At 49.2% G+C, this 27,630-nt stretch overlaps 3 protein-coding genes across 17 annotated transcripts in view; 1 reads left to right on the plus strand and 2 right to left on the minus strand.

Annotated features, from left to right (window-relative positions):
* The window catches only part of PRUNE1 (prune exopolyphosphatase 1), a 19,840-nt gene extending 12,882 nt beyond the window's left edge, over nt 1–6,958 (minus strand). For 3 of the 4 annotated variants that reach the window (XM_027534062.1, XM_027534054.1, XM_027534038.1), the window contains exons 1-2: nt 6,872–6,958; nt 5,494–6,656 (exon numbers count right to left, since the gene is read on the minus strand). Coding sequence is in view for 2 of the 4 variants with exons in the window: in XM_027534054.1 (XP_027389855.1) it covers nt 5,494–5,532 (39 nt within the window). In the remaining 2 variants the exon portion in view is untranslated. The remainder of the gene's footprint in view (nt 1–5,493; nt 6,657–6,871) is intronic. The other variant, XM_027534047.1, reaches the window with a different exon arrangement.
* Nucleotides 6,878–22,065, plus strand: MINDY1 (MINDY lysine 48 deubiquitinase 1). 4 transcript variants are annotated; one of them, XM_027534019.1, is made up of 11 exons: nt 6,878–7,488; nt 9,852–10,651; nt 11,210–11,267; nt 11,664–11,728; nt 12,527–12,685; nt 13,020–13,122; nt 14,025–14,167; nt 15,163–15,354; nt 15,687–15,842; nt 16,117–16,236; nt 22,002–22,065. In XM_027534019.1, the coding sequence occupies exons 2-10, from the start codon at nt 10,199–10,201 to the stop codon at nt 16,195–16,197; spliced, it is 1,410 nt and encodes a 469-aa protein (XP_027389820.1). In that variant the 5' UTR covers nt 6,878–7,488; nt 9,852–10,198; the 3' UTR covers nt 16,198–16,236; nt 22,002–22,065. The 4 variants fall into 4 exon arrangements, with proteins under 4 accessions (XP_027389820.1, XP_027389801.1, XP_027389830.1 ...); XM_027534000.1 differs by lacking the exon at nt 22,002–22,065 and adding an exon at nt 19,534–20,610; XM_027534009.1 differs by lacking the exon at nt 22,002–22,065 and having other exon boundaries at nt 6,880–6,987; nt 7,090–7,488; nt 16,117–16,659.
* Nucleotides 17,482–27,366, minus strand: ANXA9 (annexin A9). 9 transcript variants are annotated; one of them, XM_027534186.1, is made up of 14 exons: nt 27,103–27,364; nt 26,858–26,947; nt 26,298–26,388; nt 26,025–26,121; nt 25,400–25,545; nt 25,037–25,150; nt 24,403–24,493; nt 23,185–23,264; nt 22,960–23,019; nt 22,438–22,522; nt 22,204–22,299; nt 22,059–22,117; nt 18,221–18,343; nt 17,482–17,985 (listed from the first exon to the last, which is right to left on the minus strand). In XM_027534186.1, the coding sequence occupies exons 3-14, from the start codon at nt 26,370–26,372 to the stop codon at nt 17,923–17,925; spliced, it is 1,089 nt and encodes a 362-aa protein (XP_027389987.1). In that variant the 5' UTR covers nt 26,373–26,388; nt 26,858–26,947; nt 27,103–27,364; the 3' UTR covers nt 17,482–17,922. The 9 variants fall into 9 exon arrangements, with proteins under 9 accessions (XP_027389987.1, XP_027389933.1, XP_027389915.1 ...); XM_027534132.1 differs by having other exon boundaries at nt 26,858–26,984; XM_027534114.1 differs by having other exon boundaries at nt 26,862–26,984; nt 27,103–27,363.
* Nucleotides 27,367–27,630: the final 264 nt, after the last annotated feature.

Here is a 27,630-nt window from a genome sequence, read left to right on the forward strand (position 1 = left end):
TTGACTGTTATCCACTCTCCTCACTCGCCAGAAACCCAAAGCCAGAAAGGGCCAATTTTAGAAGACTTCTGGTGGTAAAAACTGTCCTGTCTAGTAACTAGGTAAGCTTTTATTTTGAAACCACCCTCTTCTCCATCTTCTACTCCCAGCCCTAGTTGCTGTTCTTGTTCAGTTGCTAAGTCATGTCCAACTCCTGTGACTCCATGGACCGTAGCCCGCCAGGCTCCTCTGGGACTTCCCAAGCAAGAATACTGCAGTGAGTAGCCCTACAGAGAAGGACAAAAGGCAGAGGTTGTCTGTCAAGGTTTTGCACAAACAGCTTCTGGGAAAAAGGGTTTCCCCGGTGGACTCAGTGACAAAGAATCTGCCTGCGATGCAGGAGAGGCAGGAAACATGGGTTCCAATTCCTGGATTGGGAAGATCCCATGGAGGAGGAAATGGCAACCTACTCCAGTATTCTTGCCTGGGAAAATCCCATGGACAGAGGAGCCTGGCAGGCTATAGTCCATGGGGTCCCAGAGACGGACACGACCGTGCGACTGAACACACACGCACCCCAAAGGTCACATTTTTTAATTTTTTACCTCTGGGGAAAGTCTGCCCTTAGGTTCTCCCTTCTGCCCATTTCTCTAAGCCTATTTCAAGAGTGTGGCAGCCAAGACCCATTCACACTGAACAGCATGGGAGAGGGAAGATTCTTTTCAATATTAAACTCTTTGCCAACACAATATGAGAATTCTGTACCCAAGACCCAAGGCCCATAATAACCCCTCTGACTTGCAATTTGTCCTCCTGATACCAGAGAAGGCGCCTCTGTTTCCTGGATACCACGGACCAGATGGCTGTGGACCAAAGTGACAACAAAGCACTTGAGATAAGTGGCTGCAGAGATAACTGGCTCACAGAAGCAGTAAGGGAGGGCACGTGTTCTCTAGAGGAACTATATACACAAGAGAGGCCACACGGTCCTGACCCCGGAGAATAAAGGTAAGAGAAACACAGGACAGGCAGAGCAGGAGAGGTCTATTGCTGGGCTTGAAGAGGCCCTCAGAGAACCCTTCCAAAATTCACACTGGTGCTGCTTCCTTCCAAGTGGCAGCTGAACTAGACTCAATCAGATCCCCAGCACCAGGAGAAGGCTAAGCAGAAAGTAGGGACCAAATACAACGTCATGGCTCTGAGGGGAGGAGGAATGACCACCAGAGGAAGGTGAATAACTAAGCCCTTGTGCTCAGCCAAGCTCAGACCGCAACCAGAAAGAATTAAAACGAAAGGAATACTCTGGGACCGTCAGCAAATCTTGGAACAGGAGCAACCAAGGGAGGTGGTGGCATTCCTTCCCCCCGCCCCCCGCCGTCAGCACCCACCACTCCCCTAGCCTGACTGGTCCATTCACCGCCCACGATGCGCACATTCCCAGCTCTGTCCTTTGCACTGTTTGCTTTTCTCTGAGAGCAGCCGAACTGTCACTGGAAAAGACCACAGGCTGGGGTTGAATCCCAGCTCTGCTTCTTGTAGGACTTTGGCCTCTCTAAGCTTCTTTTTCCTCATATAAAAATGGGGATACCACTGTAACCAATTTCATGAAGTTGTTATGAGGATTAAATGAGACAGCACATAAGAGCCAACTCTGTCATAGTTCAGAGGAGTTTCCTTCCATCTTCTTTCTCCAGCCCTTGCTGTCCTTACCCGAGCCCCCGCTCTCTGCAAATTGTCCCTGCACCCAAGCCACACCAGCCTCTTCTACTTCCAGCTTCCTGTACCTGGGGTACAGAACTTAACTACCACCTTAAGGAGCTCGCTATCTGTTCATGGGCGTGTATCACAAATCCTTAACATAGCTTACAAGTTAGGTGACTATATACTTTGCTGTTCAAACCAGTACTCTTTTGAGAATGAAAAGGGCTGCAATTAATGATTATATTTCAATAAACTATCCTGGGCAAGCCAGGTATATGAATGCCTAACTTACAAGGTACGATTCTCCTCATTTAGGAAAAACACGTGTAACTCTTAACCCCCATGCCATCCCCCACTAGCTGAAAGCACAAGCCAAACAGCCTCAGTTTTCTGACCATCAGAGAAGAGTTCAGGGCAAATATAGCTATACTTAGAGCATGAGGAAACCTGAGCTGCCAATGGAAGAAATACAATCTGAGAGCCACAAGTAGATATAAACTTTTTTTTTTCCCTTCCTTTAAAAAACCCACTAGTTGAAATGACTGTATTCTGATGTTCTTTGTGGCCTCAATGGTGTGAGAGGGGATGGTTTTAGGGCTAGCAGAGTCAACCCCTTCCCTTCTGAGGCTGAATACGGTCTGATGCTTACTCTACAAACTAGTTAATGAAGAAAGAAAAAAGGAGACAAGGAGTCAGAGATAGAGAAGCATTTCCGGCAGGGAAGATGGGACTAACTGACAGTGATGCAAGGACTGTAAATTTCTAGGGAGAGTCAGCCAATCCTGATTTCTGCCTCATGCCTGAGAAGTGCAGACAACACACGTTATCCAAAGCTTCTGGATGAACACCTCAACTAGAATGTGGCCGCACCCTGAAGCCAAGACTAACCCGCCTGCCGCCAAACTAAAAGTGACAGATGACTTACCATGACTAGGACATTTAGTTAAATAAGATTTCTTTTAAATAGAACAATCTACTATCATTGTGGTGGCAGACTAGAAAATTTCACTGGTATCAAATGCTGAAAATATGGTATCAATAGGAAAGTTGGCTGAGTTATCAGCTGTTTCTGTCTTATATAAAAGTCCAAGTATTCACAATTTCCTAAAAGTTATACTGTATTTTAACAGCAACCCTCAAACTTAATAGTGTCTCTGGGGACTTCCCTGGTGGTTCAGAGGCTAAGACTCCACGCTCCCAATGCAGGGGGCCCAGGTTCCATTCCTGCTCAGGAAACTATATCCCACAATCCGCAACTAAAGATCTAGCATGCCACAATGAAGAAAGAAGATCCCGCATGCCACAACTAAGACCCGCCACAGCCAAACAAATACATAAAAACTAAAAAAAAAACAAAAAACCCACAACAGTATCTCATGGAATAAACCTACATGTCCATTGACAGAGGAATGGATAAAAGAGATGTGGTACATATATACAATGGAATATTACTCAGCCATTAAAAAGAATGAAATAATGCCATTCGCAGCAATGTGGATGGACCTAGAGATTGTCATACTGAGTGAAGTCAGTCAGCAGAGAAGGAGAAATATTGTATGACATCCCTTATTTGTGGAATCTAAAAAGTAATGATACAAATGAACTTACAAAACAGAAAGAGATTCACAGACTTAGAGAACAAACATGGTTGCCAGGGAGAATGGACAGTTAGGGAGTTTGGGATGGTCATGTACACAACGCTGTATTTAACATGGATAACCAGCAAGGACCTGCTGTAGAGTACGTGGAAGTCTGCTCAATGATATGTAGCAGCCCGGATTGGGAGGGAGTTTGGGAAAGAAGGGATACCTATATATGTATGGTTGAATCCCTTTGCTTGTTCACCTGAAACCATCATAACATTGTTAATCAGCTATACCCCAATACAAAATAAAAAGTTTAAAAAAATAGTTTCTAAATCATGTCTTTCTTTAGCTAAGAAACAAGTGTGGCCTCTGGGAAGTTGGAAATGGAGAAGAAAAAGATCTTTCTCACTTTCTAATTGTATAACTTTTTTGTATTAACTTTTTTTTCACTCTGTACATTTTCTACTTCCATAATTAAAAACAATCTAAATCATTGGGTGTCCACCGGTATCTCCTACTACCAGGCCACCCACTAACATTGCTAGTCTAACTTTCTAATTTCTCTTGGCCCACGCTAGGTTGTGTGATAAGAGCTCTAAGATATGATCTTTCCTTCGCAAGTTTGGAAAAAGGAAGATCTAGATCTTGTTCCCTGGGAGAATGAATTCAGGCAGAGAAAAGTCAGGATATCAGTTAATACTGAAAAAATCCAGTGTTTCTCAGCTTCATATTCCTGAGGAAGACATACTCTTAACCTGGGACACTTCTAGAGAGTAGATGCTATAGAATAGAGGCATGCAATGAAATGCTATCTGGTAAGGTTTCAGGCTCAAAGACTCTTTATCAAATGGTGAAAAAGACTGGTTATTTGGGTCATTAGGGAAAAATCCAACTTCTTGGCCCTTGGAATGGTGCCCAAAAGCCTCTATATTAGTCTTTAATGAGGTCCCTGTGGTGGAAATCAGAGGTAACCAAAATGAATTGGTCCCAGATTGTCTTATACATTAAAATGACCTTCCCAAATTTGTATTTCACAAGGAAAAACGTAGAGTAATTCGTTTTACACTAACTGAACTTCACTCCTATTCTTTGTTTTTGGCCATGCTACACGACACACACGGGATCTTATGTCCCCCACTAGGGATCAAAACTGCACCCGCTACGTTGGAAGGGTGGAGTCTTAACAACTGGACTGCCAGGGAAGTCCAGAACTTCACTCCCATTCTTCAGGTGAGGACATTCCTTTATAACAGCAGCTGATTCTGCAGGAGGAATTAGGTGACTTTTAGGATTTGTTACAGACCAGAATCTTATTTCCCAGGTGAATTTGTCGAGTTTAAGATACTTTAAAAGGAAGCAGAGTCAACCATCTGTCAAGGTTTCTCCAAGGGTAGTATAACTTGAAGCAGGGGGGCCAGGTGACCTCCTGGAGCCTCTCTCTGGCCCGTTGTTTGCTGCTAACTGGGAATAGCGACCTAACGTTGCACGACCAGTTAGCAAGGCTGGGAGACTCCAACTGGCTCAGAGAGTACCAAAAATAAGCCACAAAGCATTCAGGAGTCATGCATACAGTTTTGATTCCAAATATACTTTGTGCTTATCCCCATCCAGGTCGCGGATTTTTATGTAATTTGTGTGTGTTAAGGCCAAGGAAGTAAACTGGAGGCAAAGGAATGCAAGCCTGATGTACTGTGTGCGTTTACCTTAAAAACAGATTTAAAGTGTAACACCATGACCACCTTTAATTTAGAAGGAGTTAGGCCCGTCAGACAAAAACCGCCGTTGAGAGGCGACAAAGCCGTGGGCACAGGTTCCCTCGTACTCCCGGGGTTCACCTGGAGGCCAAGGCGCCAGTAAGGCCTCGTGAATGGAGAACTGAAAGAAGGGCGGGGAGAAGGGAACAAATACACCTCGCGGCCGGCACAGCCCGGGTCCCATTGACGGAACTAACCCAGAGACACCGAGCAGGGGCTCAGAGGCAGGACCCGGCCCCACGATTCCGCCTCCCCGCTCACGAGCAGACCCCAAAGGCTGGCGCCCCTAAGTGAGCATGCATTCCCACTCTCAAAGGCTAGGTTCTCCTTCCTCCCTCCTCAGGTTTCCAAGCCTCCACCCCGCAATTCCGCGTTCCCTCCACACAAACCTTCGGTGCTCCCCAGATCCCACATCTTCGTCTTTCCTGGACCCCAGGATCCATTCCTTACGATAACAAACAGGGGTCCCTTACCTGCAGAGCAGCTCGACAACCCTGCAGGTAGTTCTCCATGGTGAAGCCCAAGGTGTGCCGCCGCCCCTCGCCGCGGAGAGGTTAACCGGCGAATGAGCCCCGCCCCGGACTCAGGGGCTTGCGGCGAGTCGGGAGGCGGGACTCGAACCCGCCACACGGCGATTCACCCCGGGAGGAAGTGCGTAACCGGGCGCCCCGGGAGTCCGACGATGCCCCGCCCCCAGCGGCGGAGGCCAAGTTCTGCGCCCAGAGACTCACGGGAGGCGCGAAGTGCAGCGTGGTGCGGGGGCATCCTGGGAAATGTAGTCCCGCATCTCCGCTATGGTTTCCCCAAGAATTGCGGGAAGGAGAATTATCTGAGTTCACAAGTGTGTATGTGTCATATAATCTATCCTTGTGGCTTCTGAACTTTCCGTCTTTAGTCAGGCTAAGTATAGCGTCTTTCCATAAATTATATCGACCACCTGGTTGACATCTAAAATTCCCCTGGGCAAAAACAACTAACTCATCTTTCTTGAATTCTCTTCCTTACCAAATTGACCAATTATGTGGTCTTCCTTGTTATAAAAAATTTTAATAATCTCTGACCCCTCTTCTTTACCTAACACCTACAGTCTCTTGCCAACTCCTGCTGCTTCTTTTACAACTCTGTCGCCTGTTGGCAAATGTCTCATTCTTCCCCGGTCTGTTGTAACCTGGGATCTATACTCCCTGCTTCCCCAGTTGTTCCAACTCCCCTTTCAGCCTGCAGAGTTGCTTGAAGTTTCATCCTGCCGTAGCCCTGAGTAGAGCTTGGAAGGCCTTTCAGAATGTAGAGTTGTGTTCCAACCTCCTTTAACTGCCACCTTCCAGCCCCAGAGTAGTGCAGAGTACTGCAAGTATATGTACTCTCATCATCAAAGGTTCCCTCAGTTATGAATCCGTCCCTTTTTTTTCTGCCGCCAGCCTCACACCAGTTTTTCCTCCTCACCAAGCTAGGAATTGAGAGGAAGTGATGGATGAGAAGCTGAGGCCTTTGGGGGTAACAAGGACCAGACCACAGGGATATGGGATCCCCTGCATGCTCAGCTAGTTTTCTGCTTGCTGCACTCTCCCCAGAGCCCGCTGCTTCTTCCACACCTTCTGCATTACCAGGGTGCAGCCCAACCGGTTTCATTTCTTAACTAAAAAAAACGAAAAAATGATACAGTAAGGATTTCGAAAGGATCGGGATTTTTTTCCCTTTAAATGAATAAATATGAAAATATCAGGCTCTTTGGCCCTGTTTTTGTGGAGGCAGAGCAGAGGACTGCCGCACCCAGGGAGATCCAACAAGCTTCTGCTGTCCAGCCCTGCTCCTCCCAGCGCAGCCAGGGCCCTTGCTCTTCCCTATTCTCACCAGAGAGGCACAAGTGCTCCATCCCTTCCAGCGGCAGGCGGAGAGAAGAGAAAGGGTCTGTTGTTTTTCTCTCCTTGTTTCTCTCGCTCACTGCTGATCACCAAGCTGCTGACCAGGTCAGAAACCCCGAATAGAAATCCGCCAGTGCCGGGCAAGCTCCTCCTCCTTCGGGGAGCTTGTCCTTGACTGATTTTTCTTTGTCCCGATGGTGAAAAAAGAGAGAACGAGAAAGAAGAAAAGAAAAACCACAAACTTCCTTTGAAAACCAGCGCTTGTAGACGGGGCCTGGAGCGCGCGCCCTGGACGCGGCGATTCAGAAATCCTGAAGACGCTCTGAGCGATCTGGGCGCACCTGGGCTGCACCCCTGCCTGCCTGCACCCCTGCCTGCCTGCACCCTTCTCCAGGGCCCCCCGGTCGTGGGCGTGAGCCCGGAAGTAGCCACGAGCCAGCCGGGACCGCCGCTCGTAAACGTGGGGAAACCTGTGTAGACTCTGGCGTTGACAGCTGGGAGGCGGCCGGGACTGTGGCGGCGACCCCCTCTGAGCCCACCTCCCTCACCGCAGTCCGGGAGTTGAACCCTCCTTCGAAGTCCTGGAACAGCCCCCACTTCTTTAAGGTAAAAACCGTCTTAACCATTTCCTTCACCTTTTCTCCTTTTCCTCTCTAGCTTTGGGGAGGTGACACTGCCTATCCTCCCACCCTGGGTCTCTGTACGTCTGGGTTTCTAGAGGCGCTCGGGCAGAAGGAGTAAGTAAAAGAGATGCTACCTTTCCCCCGTTTAATTACACCTTCCCCCTCTCCCTTGCTAACAAGTAGACAGGGCACTGTGGTGGACTTATTTTGAGGGGAAAATCTAAACCATTAGTTGCGTGAAGATTTGGGTCAGAGTGAGAGGGAGATTGGAGGGGAACCCTACGCTCTTGAAGGGAGAGTAAAGTTCCTGGGGAGCGGGGGTGGGAGCGGGGACGTGTCTTCTTGAAGCTACAGACCTGATTCCTGCATTCTTCCAACTTCTGGCTATTTATTGCCACTGGCTAGGGAGGAGCAGGGGCTGTTTTACCTCCTCTGTCCGCCACCAGAGGATTATTCCAGAAAGTATAGGACTTAGTTAAGAGGGGAAGAATGAATTCCTAGTTTGTTTAAGGACCTGTGAGTCTCAGAATGCATCACGCTCTGGAGTACTCCATGCTCACTCCACTGGTGTGCACCTTGTAGCCTGGAACTCTTCCATTACACTCCCTCCCCTCTTCTGAAGGATTAGCCCTCTTAGCTTTCAACCCAGTTTCTCTGAGACCCAGCTTCCTCTGGTAGTCCAGTTCTGGGTTCTTTTGGCTCACTGGACTGCCCAGCCCCCACTTAATTATAGATCATTTCTGGCATTTGGATAGAAAAGATAAGAAGTAAGCCCTGTTTTTCTCCAGGCTTTTAAAAAATTGTCCCAGGCTCTGGTTTCTGCTTCTGAGGCTCATTCTAAATGTCATTTGGGAAGGAAGGAAAAAAGGAGAGAGATTAAAAAAAAAAGGTGTAAGGCCTGCGGGCAAATTTTGCTACTCTGATTCTAAATTAATCACATGGAAATAAGATGCAGCTAGCATAGATTGGAAAATCCCATGGACGGAGGAGCCTGGTAGGCTGCAGTCCATGAGGTCGCTAAGAGTCGGACACGACTGAGCGACTTCACTTTGACTTTTCACTTTCATGCATTGGAGAAGGAAATGGCAACCCACTCCAGTGTTCTTGCCTGGAGAATCCCAGGGACGGGGGAGCCTGGTGGGCTGCTGTCTGTGGGGTCGCACAGAGTCGGACACGACTGAAGCGACTTAGCAGCAGAAGCAGCAGCAGCATAGATTATATTTGAATCAGAAGGATGATCAATTTGGGTGACTAGTCTTATTTCCATAACTTTTACATTTCTCAACTTCACCTCCGAGGCTTTACCTTAGCCCTAAATCCTACCTGATTGTGAAAGGAAGCATAGTCTCAGGTTAGGAGGAAGCAAGAGAAAAGATTTCTAACAAGTTTATTTCTCTACCTTTCTCACCCTGACCAAGGTGAAGAGGGGAGCAAGGAGGTTGAAGGGAGATATTTTCCAGGAGGCAGAGTTTGTGGCTTTTTATCATCTACTATCCATGGTGTTAATTAAATGTCATGCTTAGTGCTGGGAGAGAGCAGGTTAAACAGGTCCAGAGTTGACATTTAAAATGACCTAGATGGGAATAGATTGAAAGAACATTTGCACAGATAGGTGAATGTAGAGGGAGTAATTTTTTTAATGTAAATCAATAATCAGTATTTTCATATTCCATGTAGTGAGCAAGGGAGTACTGGGTTTGAGCAGTTTTCAGAGCATAGAGGAACTGAGGAGAAGTTGCTATCCCAACTCCAGCTGGCAAGAGAAGCTAGCTTACTGGAAGAACGGGGCTGGGGGTGGGGTGGGACAAGTTGTACCTCTAACCTGAAATCACTTATCAGAACCCGTCTCTGTTTCAAGTCACCTTGCCCGCATTTCCCCTCTCCAGCCTACAGGAAGCTCCTCCCAGGACCTTTTTGTTGTGGTTTGCAATTGTATAAAGCTGGAATTATAAAGGTGGAATCCTTCAAGGAGAAAGACTTCTTTCTCACCAGTGTTTCCCCTTTAGGAGTATGATACTGACTCTTTTTCTCCACCCCAAGCACTGTTTAGCTCTTTGGCCTTGGGATGAAGCAGAGAAAACAGGACCCTAAAGATATAAGCCCTGTGTGCTCAGGATGTTCCCTGAAGAGTCAAGGGCAGGGGTGGGGGATGAGGCAGAGGAGTTACCCTACTTCCAGCTATGGTGGGTTTTACTGACACAATGCTTACTTCAAGGTTAGCTAAAGATCACCGTATTAAGATCACTGTCAGTATTGTATAACATTTCTTTCTCCATCTCTTTTCCTTCTTTCTCCTTTTGCTCTCCCTTTCTATCTTGTCTTCATTCCTTGTTGTTTCTGTTTCAGGAAAGCTGACGCCACCCAATGTCCTCAATCCCACCAGAATTATCCCTTCCAAACCTTTGAGTCCTATACCCTCTTTGGTCCCATCTGGTCACAGCAAGTTAGAGGTGACAGCTCAGCCTGGGACCCTTCTGTTTAACCTAAAACTGTACTGCCCGTAGCCTGGAGTGGCTGAACAGACGCTCACCAAGCCTTCTGCACTACATTCCTTTGCCAAATTTTTCTGGGTCTGTTTACTTTTCAGCCCAATGATTTCCTTCTTATTGGATCCGTCTCCCTTTTGCATATCAAGCTTAGAGTAAGGTCAGTCTCTGAGGACAGTAAAGCCCCTCAGTCAGCCCTTCCTGACCATGGAACACTATCAACCTGAGCATCCAGCCCCTGGTGAGACCAGGACTGCAGAAGCGGTCAGCCCTGAAAACCACAAGGTCTTGTCAGAACCCAAAGAGCACCCTCAGGACAAGGATGCCAAAGAGGCAGACGGGGCAGCTGGAGAGCAGGAGCCAGTAGACCAAGCTTCACTGCCAGCCCAAGGCCAGGATAACTTCGAGTCCCCTCCACCAGATGCTAGCTCAAGCCAACCAGGGCCAGCCAGGGAGACTCGACCTGAGACAGAGACAGCGGGGGCCTGCTCCAGGCTCCAGGAGCTTCCCCAGTCCCCTAGGGCCCGACAGCCTGAGCTAGACTTCTACTGTGTCAAGTGGATCCCCTGGAAAGGAGAACAGACACCTATCATCACCCAGAGCGCCAATGGCCCTTGCCCTCTCATCGCCATCGCGAATATCCTTTTTCTTCAGTGGAAGGTAAGAGGGAGTTTGGATGGGGTCTTAGGAAATGTTGATCATTCTGCTTTTCTCAAGCCTGTCAAACTTTCCAGGTTTTTCTTCCTTTATCTCCAGGTTGAACAAATGAGATCAGATATTTGCAAAAACAAGACAATTATCTGTCCTACTCCTGCGTCTTCCACTGTCTGGCAAATGGGAATGCCTTGCAGTTCTTCCCATTCAGTCCCTTGCTCCAGTTGCAAGCCGTTTTTGCCCACCACACCTGACTGCTGGATAAGCCCTGCCCTCCCGCCTTTCTCTGGGTTCCTCCTTCAGTGCTCCCTGAAGGAAAGCACACACCTGGCTCACTTTTTTTTTTTAATTTATTAATTTTTGGCTGTGCTGCGTCTTTGTTGCTGCACACAGGCTTTCTCTAGTTGTGGCCGGGTGGGGGCTACTCCTTGCTGTGGTGCGTGGGCTTAGCTGCCACATGGCATGTGGAATATTCCCAGACCAGGGATCGAATTTGTCCCCTGCATTGGCAAGCAGATTCTTTACCAATGACTGGCCAACTCTTTGATCTCTCCTTGCCTCCAGGTAAAGCTGCCGCCTCAGAAAGAAGTGATCACATCCGACGAGCTCATGGCCCATCTCGGTGAGTGACTGGGCCTTCAAGAGGAATTACCTGAAAGGTTCCAGTGCTATCTACTGAGCCAGAAATCCAGAGTATTGAGAGGGACTCCGCATTCAGGGATCTTATGTGGCAGGGAGGGTAAATGTCTATAGGGTTTCTCTGCAAGGCTGGGGAATGAAAAGCAAAAATCAAGGTGTCAGGAGTCCTGGGTCGTCACCCTCATTCTTCCCTTAGCTTTCACATGTGACCTTGAGTGGGTCCTTCACCTTTTGTGGCTTCTTTCTTCCTCTGATAAACGAAGGCCCTTTGCAACTCTGAAAATCTGTGGTTCTGTGATATACCTCTGTTTTCTTAGAGAAGAGGAAGCAGCTTTTGGGACAGTGGTGGGGTAAGCTGATAAGGAATCCTGTCTTGTAGGAGACTGCCTTCTGTCCATCAAACCTCAGGAAAAGTCAGAGGGACTTCAGCTTAATTTTCAGCAGGTGAGGTGAAAGGTCTGTGAACTGGGGGCTTGCAGGTTCATAAGGGGCACCCAGGCTATTAAGAGAAGCCTTTCTGATGCTTCTCAAGAGGGTTCTTTGAACCATCATTTCTTTCTGCAGGAGGGAGAGAGTGTATCTCTGTCTTAGAAAACATGTTCGTTTACATAAAATAAAGAAGGATTGAGAAAAGGGAGGACTTTCCATTGTAAGAGGAAACCAGGGGGAAAAAGCAACAAGATTAATTGTTTTGTTTTGTTTTGTTTTGTTTTCTGGAGGTAGGAGTGGAACAAGAAGAGGGAAGGCTAGAATATCCATCATTTTCTTTTTCCACCAGTTTTATTGATATATAATCGACATATAATACTGTGTAAGGTTTATTTTTTCATTTCATTTAATTTTTTTAATTGAAGTATAGTTGATTTACAATACTGTGTTAGTTTCAGGTATATAGTGTGGTGATTCAGTATTTTTGCAGATTAAATTCTGTAATAAGTTATTATAAGATACTGGGTATCTTATAATTAGTTTGGCTGGGTATATGGGACTTACCTGGTGGTTCAGTGATTGAGACTCTGTGCTTCCAATACAGAGGGCATGGGTTCGATCCCTGATTGGGGAACTAAGATCCCACGTGCCTCACAGCCAGTAAACAAGTAAATAAATAAAATTTTTTTTAAAAAGATACTGGCTATAATTCCATGTGGTATACAGTATATCCTTGTTGCTTATCTATAACACTAAGTTTAAAATGTACAGTGTGCTGATTTGACCTATCCATTGTTTTCTTTTCCACCCCAGAATGTGGACGATGCAATGACAGTGCTGCCTAAACTGGCCACAGGTCTGGATGTCAATGTGCGGTTCACAGGCGTCTCTGATTTTGAGTACACTCCTGAGTGCAGTGTCTTTGACCTCCTTGGCATTCCTCTGTACCATGGCTGGCTTGTTGATCCCCAGGTGAGGGTGGGAGGGCCCAAATGAGACAGCCAGCTCAAGCTGAGAGAGAAGCAGAATTTTGTGGGGTTGGGGTTAGGGAGGTAGGGAGTAGATTGGCTAGGGAGGGGATTGATGTTTCAAGGTTGGATTCAGTGTGGAATTCCTTTAGTTTTTAACTTTTGGGGGTAACATTCAAACACAAGCAAGCAATTTGAAGATGGGTCAGTTCTTTAGACATCAAAAGTTTCAGGAAGCTTTTGTCATAGGGTTGCAATCCTTGTGGGCTTGGTTCATTTCCTTCCTAAAAAAAGCTCTCCATTTTTGGGGGTACCACCCCACTCCACTGCCCACGCAGAGTCCTGAGGCTGTGAGTGCAGTCGGGAAGCTGAGTTACAACCAGCTGGTAGAGAAGATCATCACCTGCAAGCACTCCAGTGACACCAACCTTGTGACAGAAGGTGACATTCCTCCCTTCTCCTCAGCAATCTTATGTGGAGGGAATGATGGCTACCGAGGTTTAGTGTTTATTGTCTGTTTTTCCACCACCACGTCCCATGAGAATGTAGGCACCGGGAGCGGGAGTTTGGGGAGTTGTCTGTTTCGTTCACTGATGTATCCCCCGGTACCTAGTGCAGTGCCTGTTTGCTCCGATAGCATCTATTTATCTGGCTGAGTCTTAGTTGCAACATGTGGGATTTTTTTTTAGTGGCAGCATGGGCTTCCCACGTGGTTTAGTGGGTAAAGAATCTGCCTGCAGTGCAGGACATGCAAGAGACTCAAGTTTGATCCCTGGGTTGAGAAGATCCCCTGGAGGAAGGGCATGGCAATCCACTCCGGTATTTTTGCCTTATGAATCCCCGTGGACAGAGGAGCCTGGCGGGCTACAATCCGTAGGGGTGCAAAGAGTAGGACACGAGTGAAGCAACTTAGCATGTGTGTACACCTGCATCTTTCTCTCTCATTTTTTAAAAATAATGATTTATTTATCTGTGGAGGGCCTTAGTTGTGGCATGTGGGATCTAGTTCTCTGACCTGGGCCCTCTGCATTGGGAGCATAGAGTCTTAGCCACTGGACCACTAGGGAGGTCCCCACCTGCGTCTCTTAGCTATGGTGTTTGGAATCTAGTTCTCTGACCAAGAATCGAATCCGGGCTTCCTGAATTGGGAACTCGGAGTCTTAGCCACTGGACCACCAGGGAAGTTCAGCATCTGTTGAATGGATGAATTTAACCAGGCTTCAAGGAAGGGATTTCCCAAGGTGGGACTGATCCCTAGGGCTTTGATAGGGGCTCTCTGGATGATCCTCCTGTGGACTTTGGATTTGAGTCCCCTGTCCCTCTTTTCTTGTCCTTGCTGCCAGGCCTGATTGCAGAGCAGTTTCTGGAGACCACTGCTGCCCAGCTGACCTACCATGGCCTATGTGAACTAACAGCAGCTGCCAAGGAGGGCGAACTTAGCGTCTTTTTCCGGAACAACCACTTCAGCACTATGACTAAGCATAAGGTGATTCGGGTTTGGAGGTGGGAGGTTGGAGTGCTGTCTATTTCCTCATGCCTATTTCTTCCGGGTCAGTATTTCAGTCAGGACAAGGTAGATTAAGCTGTGGTAACAAATGACCCCTAAAATCCCTGTGGTTCACCATGACAAAGGTTTATTTTTTCATTCATGTGTGTGTCCACTGTGGGTTGGCTGCAGTTCTGTCCCACATCATCTTCAGTCTGGGGCCCTGGCTGACAAAACAGCCTTTCTCTGGAACATAGGAGAGCAAGAGGAACACACCACGCACGGCGTTGGCTCTGCTACCATCTCACTGCCCAGAGCGAAATGTAAGGAGTGAGCTTGCCATCAGTGGGCCAAGAAAGTGCACGTCCTCTGCCAGGAAGGAGCAGTGGAAGTTTTGAACAATACTATAGTTTTCCAAGGCTTCCCTCGTGGTTTAGACTGTAAAGAATCTGCCTGTAGTGCAAGAGACCCGGGTTTGATCCCTGGGTTGGGAAGATCCTCTGGAGAATAGAATGGCAACCCATTCCTGTATTCCTGCCTAGAGAATTCCATGGAAAGAGGAGCCTGGTGGGCTACACTCTATGGGGTCACAAAGAGTCAAACACGAGCGAGCGACTAACACACACATAGTTTTCCAAAGCTAGAAATTGTCTAAGCGTTCTAGGAATTGAGTAGAAGAGAGAAAGATCTTTGGTTCTTAAAGGACTTATCCTCATAGGCATCCCGTGAGCCCAGAGAACCTCGGGAAGTAGGGTAGGAAGACTCCCGCCCCGCAGTGCTTGACCGCAGTGACTGCCACACTTACACGCCACTGACCATGCCCTCAGCCCTTCTGCCCACAGCCATGTGTACTTAGCAAGAGGTCCACGCACTCACACTGCACGTTTCAGCTAGCGTGCCGACCAGTCACAGGGGCTCTGCGAAGCTCAGATCACTTCTGCCGTGCGCTGCTCCTGCCGCCCGTCCCACCAGCGCGTGTGTTCTCTCCCGCACAGGGCCACTTGTACCTACTGGTCACTGACCAGGGCTTTCTCCAGGAGGAGCAAGTGGTGTGGGAGAGCCTGCACAACGTGGACGGAGACAGCTGTTTCTGTGACTCTGACTTTCACCTCAGCCACTCCCCGGGCAAGGGACCCGGAACGGGAGGTGGGAGTGGCTCCCCAGAAAAGCAGCGGCAGGTGGACCAGGTGTGTGGGGCCTTGGGGACCGGGGTGGGGTGCAGAGCGCATGTCTGCCTCGGAGAGCTTTGTGCCCAAGGCGGGCAGCCTGTATCTTATCTTCTAGAGACTGTAACTTATGACACTGTGCCCTTCTCTGGGCTCTGTAGACCATCTCTGCGCTTGGTGTGTGTTCTCTGGCATCACAGATAAAATACGCGGCTGTGTGTTTCTCTCTGGAGGAGGAGTGGGGAGATTGGAAGGATAAGGAAAGGCTGAGCTGGTTTGGAAGCCTAAGCCCAGCCTGGCCAGCCCCCTGCCCCAGCCTCCCTCACTGCCCTTGTTCTTGCCCCTGTCTCTAGGACTACCTGATCGCCTTGTCCCTACAGCAGCAGCAGCCCCCGCCCCAGGGCACATCGGGTCTGAGCGACTTGGAACTGGCCCAGCAGCTTCAGCAAGAGGAGTACCAGCAGCACCAAGCGGCCCAGGCTGCCCCTGCACGGGCCCCATCACCGCAGGTGGGCCTGCTCCTCCTTGCTCTTAGTGCTGCCCCTCCAGCATCCCTGCATCCCCAGCGTGCCACTCCGGCTTCCCTGATCCAGACTTGTTATTGCCACCAGCATTTCTTCAAGGTTTCCCTCGGGGCCCTTCTGTCTGTCCCTCTGCCCTGGGTCCCCTCCTGTCTTTCTCTCCCCACAGCCCCTCCCAGTCCTGACCCTGCTTCCATCTAGAGTCCCTGTCCTTGTTCCGCCATGGGTTCGGATGGGTGACCAGCTGTTAAATCTGACACAGGGGAGAGGAGCTGCATCTGGACGCCCAGCTGCTGAGCGTCGGCAAAGGCCGAAGCAAGAGTCCGACTGTGTCCTCCTGTAGCCCTGCTCGGGCCCGGCTGCCTTGCCTCCGCTTTCAGAGGTGGGGGCTATTTGCTTGCTCCCCCTCAACTTGAGATATGCAGGGTAACTTATTTATGGGATGTTGGGGATCAGAGCAGGCAGTGAATGCTAAGGTCAGACTTGGTGACCTCTTTGCCCTCATGTGCTGCCTCCTCTTCCTCCCAACCATCCAGGACAACATTGGAGTTGATGGGGTGAGGATTTCTGATTTCTAACTCTTTTCCCCCAGAATAGTCACATTAATGTACAGACTCAGGCTCCAGGGTGAAGTTCCTGTCTAGAATCCATCTCTGCTATTTCCCACCCCTGACTGGCTGGGTCATCCTATAGGCCCATCCGAATCCATCCATCCATCTGTTTGTTTCAGGGTTTGATTTGGGTTTCTATCTCTATTATTTTTAATGCCTTCCTAGGGGTTTGGAAATAAAACTTCTTTCCTGAAGTCTGTTGTTTGCCTTACCCTGCAGCGGTTAAGTATTTGACCCAATTGAGGAATGCAAAGCGTGGTGGGGGTGGGAGGGGTGCAGGGATGGTAGAGGCTAGAGGGGGTGGCCTGTCATTTCTAATAGAGCCAGCAGGGGGAGCCAAAAGTCCACTTTGTCCTTTCTTGTTTTTTGTTTTTTTTTTTTCATGTGGTTGTTGCTGTTTACCCACTCCAGTATTCTTGCCTGGAGAATTCCATGGACAGAGAGCCTGGCAGGCTACGGTCCATAGTGTCGTAAAGAGTCAGACATGACTGAAGCAACTTAGCATGTACACATGTTGTTTAGTTGCTAAGTCATGTTCACCTCTTGCCACACTATGGACTGTAGCCTGCCAGGCTCCTCTGTCCGTGGGGATTCTCCAGGCAAGAATACTTCAATGAGCTGCCATTTCCTTCTCTAGGGGACTGTCCCGACCCAGGGGTCAAACCCATGTCGCCTGCATTAGCAGGCGGATTCTTTACCCACTGAGTCACCAGGGAAGCCCCTTCTTTTGGAGCTAGAACTCTAATTTGGGGGGTGGGTTTCTAAGTCCCAGCTTTGGACAGATGAATTTGAGGACTGTATGCCCCGCTAACCCACCCAAATGTTCCCATTCAGGGAAAGGGTAGCTTGATCCTCCTACTTGCTTCTCAGGTCATACAGACGGTCCTTTGCTACTTCTAGCCATTTCTGGCCTCGTGGTTCCTGGTTCTCTTATTTTGCCTGAAATTTCCTGGGGAAGAGAGAATAATGGGCGTGAGGGGGGATGCACAGAGGAGGCAGGTTGTTGACAACGGCAGTTCAGAGCCTCAAACAGGACTCCTGTTGAATATCCAAGGGCACATCAAAGGCACCTCCAACTTCAAGGCCTCCTCCCAGCCAGTGTCCTGCTCCACCCAAACTTCAGTCAGGGGACACAAATGACAGTGAAGTTTGCCAAAAGAAATCAAGCATCAGCGAGATGTTCTGGCCAGAATTCAGGAAGAATGAATAGGACAGAAACTATCCAAGCGATCTTGTTTTGCACACCCAGGACAGAGCTAGGGGATCCAGGTGCAGGCATCACTTTGAAATGAGAGAGGTGAAGGAATTTAAAAGAAACTTTGAGTTCTGGCCTCAACAAGAAGCTGGAACATGTGGTGCTCAGTGAGGGGTCATTATTTGGAGGCCCAGCTAGTCTCCTGCAGGCTCAGCCAAACAAGAAAATCTCAGATCCTTGAAGGTCATGCGGGGATGAGGTCTCAAAGGTCTTCCGCCCTGCACAGGGCTAGTAGGGCTGACCGGCAGTCCCCTTTCACTGCATCCTGCAGACAGCAAAGTCAGATGTTAGGAAGACCTGCCACCATCGTGGCTCAGGCACTCTGTTCTCTCCCTCGTGCTGGTCCAGAGCTTGTTTGGTTTCTAGAGTTCTAGAGTTCTGGTTCTAAATTAACCAGAGACCCAGGAGTTCTCCAGGCCATGAATATGCCCCACTGTGTGCAGGGTGGAGGTAAAAGATGAAGCTCTGGGGCTCCAGGTTAAGAACCAGCCAAGCCTCACCTGGAGGGAAGAGTAGAGGGACTTGCCAAATTTTTTTCTGAACTCGGCTCGGATACTTAGAAGATCAGTCTCACTTCGAGAAATAAGGATGCGCATCAGTGCTTGGTAATTGGGTTCAGTCTCCTGGTAGAGGAAAAAACAGAATGGGGATGTGGTGGTAGGGAAATTCTCACAGGGCAGGGATTGGGCCACATGGTGAATTATTATAGGGAGTGCTGGTGAGGAGAAAGTCAAGAAAAAGAGAAATATACATTATCTGGGGGCAAACATTATCTGTGTCCATCCTCAAGGGAGATGATGTGGCAGGAAAAATCAGTTGCTGCGGGGAATATTTACAGCAATATCACTCATTCCTTCCACATCTTTTCTGGCGTTGCCATTAGCTTAGAGTCTCACTCCAAGAGCAAGGACTCAAGAAAGGATAGAGATGTGCTACCTGTGAAGACTTACAGCATGATAGTCAAGAGACTGTTAACAGGGAATGTCTAAGGAGGACACTCACCCTATCCCTAAACTGTCATCGGTTTCTCCTGGTTAGACCCCTGAGGTTCAGCATCATTCTCTTTCTCCTGTACCTGCAACAGGCCTCTTGCCTTTTGGTTAAAGACAGTCACGGAGGGTTCAGTTTAGAAATAATAGAGGTATATGTGTGCTAAGTCGCTTCAAGTAGTGTCTGACTCTGTGCAACCCTATAGACTGTAGCCTGCCAGGCTCTTCTGTCCATGGTGTTCTCCAGGCAAGAATACTGGAGTGGGGCACCATTTATTTCTCCAGGGCAGGGGTTGAACCCACTGTCCCTTATGTCTCCTGCATTGGCAGGAGGGTTCTTTACCACTAGCGCCACCTGTGAAGTGAAAGTTGCTCAGTCGTGTCTGACTCTTTGCGACCCCATGGACTATACAGTCCATGGAATTCACCAGGCCAGAATACTGGATTGGGTAGCCTTTCCCTTCCCCAGGGGATCTTCCCAACCCAGGGATCGAACCCAGGTCTTCCACATTGCAGGCAAATTCTTTACCAGCTGAGCCAAAAAGGAAGCCCAAGAATACTGGAGTGGGTAGCCTATCCCTTCTGCAGGACATCTTCCCGACCCAGGAATCAAACTGGGGTCTCCTGCATTGCAGGCGGATTCTTTACCAACTGAGCTATCAGGGAAGCCCCAATAGAGGTATCATCAAATCAGGAGCTATAACTGATTATAATAATGTTATCATGAGAGATTTCTAAATAAAGTATTTTGGTTGGAAAAATCCTGTTTGTGTCATGAGCTGGGTACTGCTGCTGTCATCATTTTCTAATATCCTCTTTTTCAGAGTTTCCTCAGGCACCTGCCTTCTGAGACCCTTCCCAGAATTGCCTGAAACCCACACTTATGGCAACCCTACACATCATAAACTCCCAGAAGAAACAAAAAATGATGGAGGGAATATAGGATGCTATATTTTATTTGGACTCATTACCTAATTGTCAGTGGGCCTGATGGCTACTTTTTTTTTTTTTTTTTCACTTTTAATTTAATCTGATTAGTTTTTTGGCTGCACAGCTCGTGGGATTTTAGTTCCCCCACCAGGGATCAGCAGTTAGAGCACAGAATCCTAACCACTGGGCTGCTAGGGAATTCCCTGATGGCTACTCTTTTGGACGGCATGTACCATTGGTTTTGTATTGTGACGAAGATTGCTGAATGCTTCCCAGTATCCATTCTTCCCTTCTTGCAACTCTTGTACTCCACAGTTGTAGAACTGGGGTAAGAGTTGCTCATTAAGTGAATATTCCCAGTGTGTAAAGTGGCTCTCCACACTAAACCTATATCAAATATCATTCTTCTCTTGTTACCTGAGGGTATATTGGCATCTCATACTGCCCTAGGATCTTTATAAAGAACATTCATTTTATGGTTCAAATTGGTCTGAATTTGGACTGCAAGGAGATCCAACCAGTCCATCCTAAAGGAAATCAGTGCTGAATATTCATTGGAAGGACTGATGTTGAAGCCAAAACTCTTAATACTTTGGCCACCTGATAAGAAGAGCTGACTCATTTGAAAAGACCCTGATGCTGGGAGGGATTGAGGGCAGGAGGAGAAGGGGACGACAGAGGATGAGATGGTTGGATGGCGTAACCAACTCAATGGACATGAGTTTGGGTAAACTCCAGGAGTTGGTGATGGACAGGGAGGCCTGGCGTGCTGCAGTCCATGGGGCTGCAAAGAGTCGGACACGACGAGCGACTGAACTGAACTGTCCTGAATCAGCCATCACTTAAAGGTCATTTTTCTGAATAAATATTTATCACAATTATGTTTTTACATATTTCTCACAAAAGAATAGTATGGAAGTATCTTGACTGAGTTTTTCTTTTAAAAAAAAATTTTTTTTCCAGAAAAATAAGCCTGCATCACTTCTTGACTCCTTCTAAGATTAAACCCACAATTTATATCCAGGAGTCTAAAGTCCTGTAATCCAAATACATTACAATCACTGCTGGAGTACAGGTTCTTTTTATGACAGGAATTTAGAGAACTACAACTTTTCAAGTGAATCCTAGAGTTCACTGATTATAATAGTACAGGATTTATTGGATAAGTACAATAATCTACTGTCAAAATGGAAATCTCTGGATGATAAATAAATGCTTCCCTGATGGCTCAGTGGTAAAGAATCTGCCTGCCAATGCAGGAGACACGGGTTCAATCCCTGGTGCAGGAAGACCCCATATGCCACGGAGCAATTAAAGCTCGTGTACCACAACTCCTGGCTCGAGCTGGAGAGCCCAAGAGCCGCAACTACTGAAGCCCGAGTGCCCCAGAGCCTACGCTCTGCAACAAGAGAAGCCACTGCAAAGAGAAGCCCACACACCACAGCAAAGAGACCCCACTCGCAGCGACTAAAGAAAGCCCTCACAGCAGTGAAGACCCAGCATAGCCGTAAATAAATAAACAAAAAGAAAACGTTTTAAGAAAGTTTCTGTGTAACATTTTGAATAGTTGTCAATAGGCATCATGGTTTCTCAACCAGTGTACCAAAAACTATTCCATCTTCAAAGTTTGGGTGGGATTTTTATTTATAGGCCTTGGGGGACAGTTGTATTAGGACACCTAGTTGAATGAGCAGAATGACTGGATTCTGTTTATGAAATTACTCAAACCAAGATTGCCAATTTAAGTTTGGATTATATAGAACAAAGTCTGATCAGTATGGAGAAAGGTGATCTTGGGTACCAAGAGTAGGCTATAGCTTATAGTATAGACCAACACCTATGGAATAGACTAGGAGTTGACATGTGGCAGTTAAAATTTGTCCTATAGGATCATTATGTGTATTGTAGGGAGACTGCTGTGTGACCTTGGGCGAGGTACTTAACCTCTCTGTGCTTCAGTTTTTTGTCTATTAAACAAGGATGGAGTGTTAATGTGAGGACTTACTGAAACGTGCTCAGCAGAGGCCTTGGCACACAAGGAGCCCCTCAGAAACGGGCGGCTATTTCTTTCTTCTTTTTAGTGTTATCGCCAGCCTCATTCTGGCAACAACTGAACCCGGACAAGGCAGTGTCTTTACAGAGCAAATTCATATCTGTATCTGGCCACCTAGACATTCATTGGACCAAAAATTTTAGCTTTAGGGCCCTGATGGGTCAATGGACTTATCTCTAACCACAGCTCCCTCCTCTACTCTTGACAAGACAATTTGTAAACTTAGGAAAAGAGAGCTACTCCATGTTTACAAAGTAATATGAGATGGTTACATTAGCAACAGCGTGAAACTTCCTCTCTCTTGCCCAGGAGGTGTCTCCCGCCGGTTTTTGTTCCACCGCAAGGGGAAAGGAGCGTCAGTCTTACCTGGAGGGCTTGATGAAGTTTATCAGCAAAGTACAGGGGTGTGTTCCGGATCACCGAGGCTGGAAGCAAAGAGACAAAGATGGAGACAGACCACCGCCATTCCACAGGAGACCTCTGCCCCACGGGTTCCAAGCAGACCCCTTACCTAGGTTGAGCAGAGCCACGCAGGCGGCTCCATGGAAACGGGCCCGGACAGTCTTCTCCAGCTCATGCCCCGTGTACCACTGGTACTGGTTCAACACTGGTGCACACGGAAGGGAGTTAGAAGAATACATGGGGGAGGGGGTGGCTATCCCAGAGAAGGATGAGCCCTCCCCACCTTCCTCAGCCAGAACTCGTCATTAAAGCAAGTTGGAGAGACCGGAAGACTCCTGTGTACCTCGGACGAGGTGTTCGGGATTGCGCTGGGTGAAGACAAGGACCCACGTCCTCTCTGTGCTGGGTCCTTCAGCCTGCTTTAATGCCTGGGAGCAGGGAGCAAATCAGAATCACTGGTTTGGGGATTGGGGAGCCACGGTTATGGTGTTCCCAGAATCCATAAACATGGAAAAGCTTATTTTAACCTATAAATTAGTTGCATTTATTTATCTGTGTAGCACAGCATGTGGGACCTTAGTTCTGCAACCAGGGATAGAACCTATGCCCCCTGCCGTGGAAGGAATTAAATGATCCCCAAATGCCCATGAGAGGAGAATGTGTGAGTTCAGGAGTCAGAGTCCAGATGAGTGGAAAAAGCTCCATGTGTGACACTGCCCGACCCTCCATGTCCGCCTTACGTCATCGAGGATTCCTTCCCAAGGCAAGGACAATTTTGCAAGACAAGTGGGGACACAGGTCACCGGCTCTAAGATACAGTGTCTTACGTGCACGACGGTGTAAACTCCCCCCACCCCTTGCTCACCTGGATGTCCTGTGCAGCCAGGTTATAGTCAATGATTCCAGTGTAGGCCTCGCGGCCCCCCTAGGAGGAGAAACTCTCAGGAGGACTCTTTGGAGGGCAGTTTTTTATCACCAGACCAACAAACCAAACCCTGGTCTTCCCCTAAAGCCCTCTCCTGTTCATTACACCACAGGTGGGTGCTCCCCAGTGGGGTAACTCCCTTCCTCCCAGACCAGTCCCCCTTACCTTGGCCAGGGCCAGGAGCAAGTCCCGCAAGATGCCCCTGGTCTCAGACTTGATGTCCTCCGCAGCGTCCACTTGGAAATCTGGGATGGGAGCAGGAGCTCTCTGAATCCTCCTGATTTTTCCCAATGAGGATACCTCCAGGACCTGTCAGATGCCTGTGCCCTGTCAGTCCCGCTGTCCCCTGCTTGATGGCCACTAGTTCCCAGCATGTAAGGCAGAAGCACCACCATGGCCACCCTGAAAGCATCTCTAAGCCACGAGTAACCTGTGCGCTGTGGGGTCGTGCCCTGTGGGGCCTCATCTCCCAGTGCCAGACTGCGGGGAGCGGGAGGCAATCAGTTACTCGGGTGGTGGCCAGACAATGAAAAGAGGATGGGGGTGCCCATATTGTGACGCAAGATGGCTAGGGCCAGTCCCCCTCCTTGGAAGTGAGGCTAGGTGATGAGGGAGGTAGAATGTGAAGAAAGGAAAGAGCAGGAAAGGGAGAAAAGGAAGGGGAAAAGAGAAGCAGGAAGGAAAAAGGGGTAGGAGAGGGGTTAAGAAAATCAATTTCCCGGGAGGTCCAGCAGTTAAGACTCCACACTTTCATGCAGGGCACACTGGTTCCATCCATGGTTGAGGAACCAAGATCCCACATGCCCGGGATCTTTTGGCATAGCCAAAAAGTTAAAAAAAAAAAAAAAGATAGGCCGAGGTGGGACATCAAAGGAAAACTGGGGAAAGCAAGAAAAAGAGGGGGTGTGTTAAGATGAGGGTGAGAAAAAACTAGTTACCAATTAGTGGGTGAGGCATGTGGCAGTCACTGCAGGGACAGCAGCCAGGGGCCGAGAATTGACACCTACAAAAGCAGGTCCCCACCTTTCCCCCTGGCTGCATCGAGCTTCCATTCAGCCTGGGATGTGGGGTGATGGCAGAATCAGCAAGGGGCTGGGAAGGTGACTTGGGTGCCCTTGGGACTGTCACAGGGCTCAACATTGTCATTACCTCGGGATCCACCCTGGAACCCCAGACTATGACAGTTAATGATTGCTTCTCTCTCTTTAATGATGACAACTGGCTGTCTCCCTGGGGAGACTGAGCCCAGTGGGCGGTGGGGGAGGAGAGACCCCAAGGGAACAACAGAAGCAGAAAGGCTCCCAGAGGGCTCCCTGCAGGGAGTGCAGGGGAGGCGAGGACTGTCCTGTCCAGCTCTTAGAGCTCCATCCTCCACACTCTTACTATGTTTGTAGACTGCCAGGCACTCCTGCAGCTGGGGTGGGGTTCGGGTGGCAAGAATTTCCAAGGCCACATCTTCAGCAGAACCTGAGCCCTACAAGAAATTGGGAAGCCACTCTGAGACTGAGCCATGTTGTTAGAATGGTGGGGAGCAGACGCTGACCACTTGTCCTTCTGAGGGTCAACAGGGACTACTTTTCCAGGGGGCTTCTGCCAAGTCCACTCCTCTGGAGTGGGCAAAGGCAAGGCAGTCAACGTATTCTTTCCCTCAATAGGGTCATCACTCCTGGCAAAGCTCCTCTCCTGGTATCTTCAATGTGCTTAGTTGCTCAGTCCTGTCTGACTCTTTGCGACCCCATGGACTGCAGCCCACCAGGCTCCTCTGTCCATGGGGATTCTCCAGGCATGAATACTAGAGTGGGTTGTCATGCCCTCCTCCAGGGGATCTGCCCAACCCAGGGATTGAACCTTGGTCTCCTGCATTGCAGGCAGTTTTTACTGTCTGAACCACAAGGGAAGCCCAAGAATACCGGAATGGGTAACCTATCCCTTCTCCAGGGATCTTCCTGACCCAGGAATTGAATCGGGGTCTCCTGCACTGCAGGTAGATTCTTTACCAGCTGAGCTACCAGGGTACCTTCAAGGCTGTCCTCAATTCCCGGGCATCGAGATGGGCTGCAGGCTGCAGCAGAGCAACCACGATCCTCTCCAGGTTGCCAGAGAGTGCTGCCTGCAAGGACTTCAGTAGGTCCTACAAGAAACAGTCCCCATGGCAGAGGAACGGCATGAGGGGGAGAGTCCCAGGTGTGTGAGGAGGTTTGGGAATATTTCGCTGGCTCTCATCTCAGACCTAACCACCAGGCTTACCTTCCCCCCACAGACTGGGTTTAGCAGGGGGTAAGGGCTGGTCTCAGCTGGTCTCAACTGCTCTTGTTGTGCCCAAGTTTCCTGGGAGCTTCTCATCCCAGCCCACTGCTCCTGGGAATCAGTGTGGTCTCACCTGCTGGGTGCGTTCATGGAAGGCTCGAGAGATGAGCTGCCTTTGCTCTCGGCTCCGGTTGGTCAGCACGTCCAGAATGGCAATACGGTCAACACCTGAACCAAGGTGAGGGCTGGCCCGTGAGCCTGGCAGAGCCCTGTCAGGGTCTTTACAGAGTTGAGATCCCCTTAGTCCTTGACTTGAAGCCTCCGGAGGAGGAAATGACAAGGTCTGGGAAAAGCTACATCACCCCTACCACCATTTGATCCTGAAGAAGTTGCCAATGGCATGTAAATCTGACCCAAAGTTAAGCAAAGGTGGCCTGGTACAGTGCAGAAAATGGCCTTTTGGGATCACAGGCTTGCTTTAGAATCCCAGCTATGCAATATTTTGAGCTGTGTGATCTTGGGCAAGGCTTTTGACCTCCCTAAGCCCCAGTTTCCTCATCTGTGAAACAGAAATAGTATGACTTGCCTCACAGGGCTGTTGTGAAAATGGAGATAAATACCTACTGGGTACCAGACACACAGGAATGAAGGCATTCCACAAACATCTATTGAGTATTGTCAGTTCCTCCTTCTGGCTCCTTGGTCTACAGACTGGTTTCTAAAAGATAGATGCCCAAGCGCAGAGGGAAATGGCTCACCTTGACCTGCTATGGCCTTCAGCAGCCTCTGTACATCCTTGTCCGCACTGAAGCTCAAGAAGGTCCTGAGGGTGCCCAGGGTGCCCCAAGCTGCAGTCTGTAAGATAGGGAGGTACCAGAGTCTGCCCATGCTCCTCCCCAGTGACCCAGCCAGGCCCTTGGCATAGCCTCAGGCTAGATCTTCCTTTCCTACTCCTCACCCCACCCCACAGCCTCTGCATTGATATGAAAATAATTTTAAAAAATAATTCCTACAATCCCAGCAGCCCTTACCTTGTTGGCAAGGCCCAGGTGACTGAGGATCTCCTGAGTCAAGGAGAGTCCCATCTTCCCGTGGGTCACAGACATGGTGCTACTGGCTGCCCTGGGGGGAGGGACATAGGAGCCAATTGAGGGGAACGTCCCCCTCGCCCCTCAGGGCCTCTTTATGACGCCCAGGCCTGGGAGCCTGGGAGCCCTTTGCCCACTCCTTTCCCTTGTTGCAGAAAAAAAGAACAACCTGCTTGGCAGGTTGGGGAGCCCAAGGGGAAGGTAAGAATGGTGCCCCCACCTTTCCCACCACTCACCGTCGTTAGGAAGCAAGGTTTGATCAGGGATGCTGCCAGACCTAGTGCCAAAACAGACCCTCCCAGACTCCAGGGCTGGTCCCCAGGGTCCCCAGCCCCGTGGTCTGAGATGGATGATCCCCTCCTGAGGTGCACCTCCCCCTCCCTTCCATGGCCTGGCTGGTTGTTCCTGGGGCAGTGTGGAGGAGGTGAGGATTAAGTATGCAGAGTGGGAAATAACAGCACCTCCCCTCACCGTCAGCCCCAGACTACAAGTGAGACTGTCACCTGCCTGTCAGCTTCCACCACTGTGCTGCGTGTCTTTCGCCCTCGGAGTTTCCCGCTGGAATCTTTAGGTCAGCAGCCACAGTCTCTGAGCTGAGGTGAGTGTGTGTTCTTGTGGGTACATGGGTACCTGGACAAGGACTCAGGCACTCATGTTAGAAAAGTCCTTTCTCCCTCCCCCAAGTGATCAGCGAGTTCCTACCAATCTCCCCCCTCCCTCAGCATGAGAGCCCAGGTCCAGTGCTTACCCAGAGGTGCTGGGGGCTAAGTGGGTGTCGTCAGGCTCTGGCGCGGTGCCTTTGTGGGCACCAGCTCCGGTGTGGCCTGGTACAGGACAGCGGTATGTGCCGCCCAAGCCGAACAGCCAGTCAGATGACCTCTGCAGCAGACCAGCCCCACTGTCCTCGGGCTCTGGCCCCTCCCAACTGTGGGAGAGGACCAGGCTGTACCGTGTCCCACATGCAAACACCTCCCTACAGCATCTCTCCTCCCAGGAACTGGCCTCAGCCCAAACAAGAGAACTCCGCTGGCCTCTCAGCAGCTCAGCCCTGACACAGGAGGCTTTGTGCACTGCTTTCTCTGTGGGGCTGGGTTGGGACCACAGAAGCCCAGTCTCTGAGTTCAGTTTCTGACCTGGCTCTGCCTCTGACTCCAGCTCCCTGCGGGGGGGTTGGGGGGGCAGGTCAGACAGGCTCCAGGCTGATTTGGAGGCTGATAGAGAAAAACCTGTTGGGGCACATACCAGTGGGGCACCCCAGCCTGTACCCCAGAGAGAT

This window comes from Bos indicus x Bos taurus, chromosome 3 (assembly GCF_003369695.1).
Source record: "Bos indicus x Bos taurus breed Angus x Brahman F1 hybrid chromosome 3, Bos_hybrid_MaternalHap_v2.0, whole genome shotgun sequence".
NCBI classification, from domain to species: domain Eukaryota; kingdom Metazoa; phylum Chordata; class Mammalia; order Artiodactyla; family Bovidae; genus Bos; species Bos indicus x Bos taurus.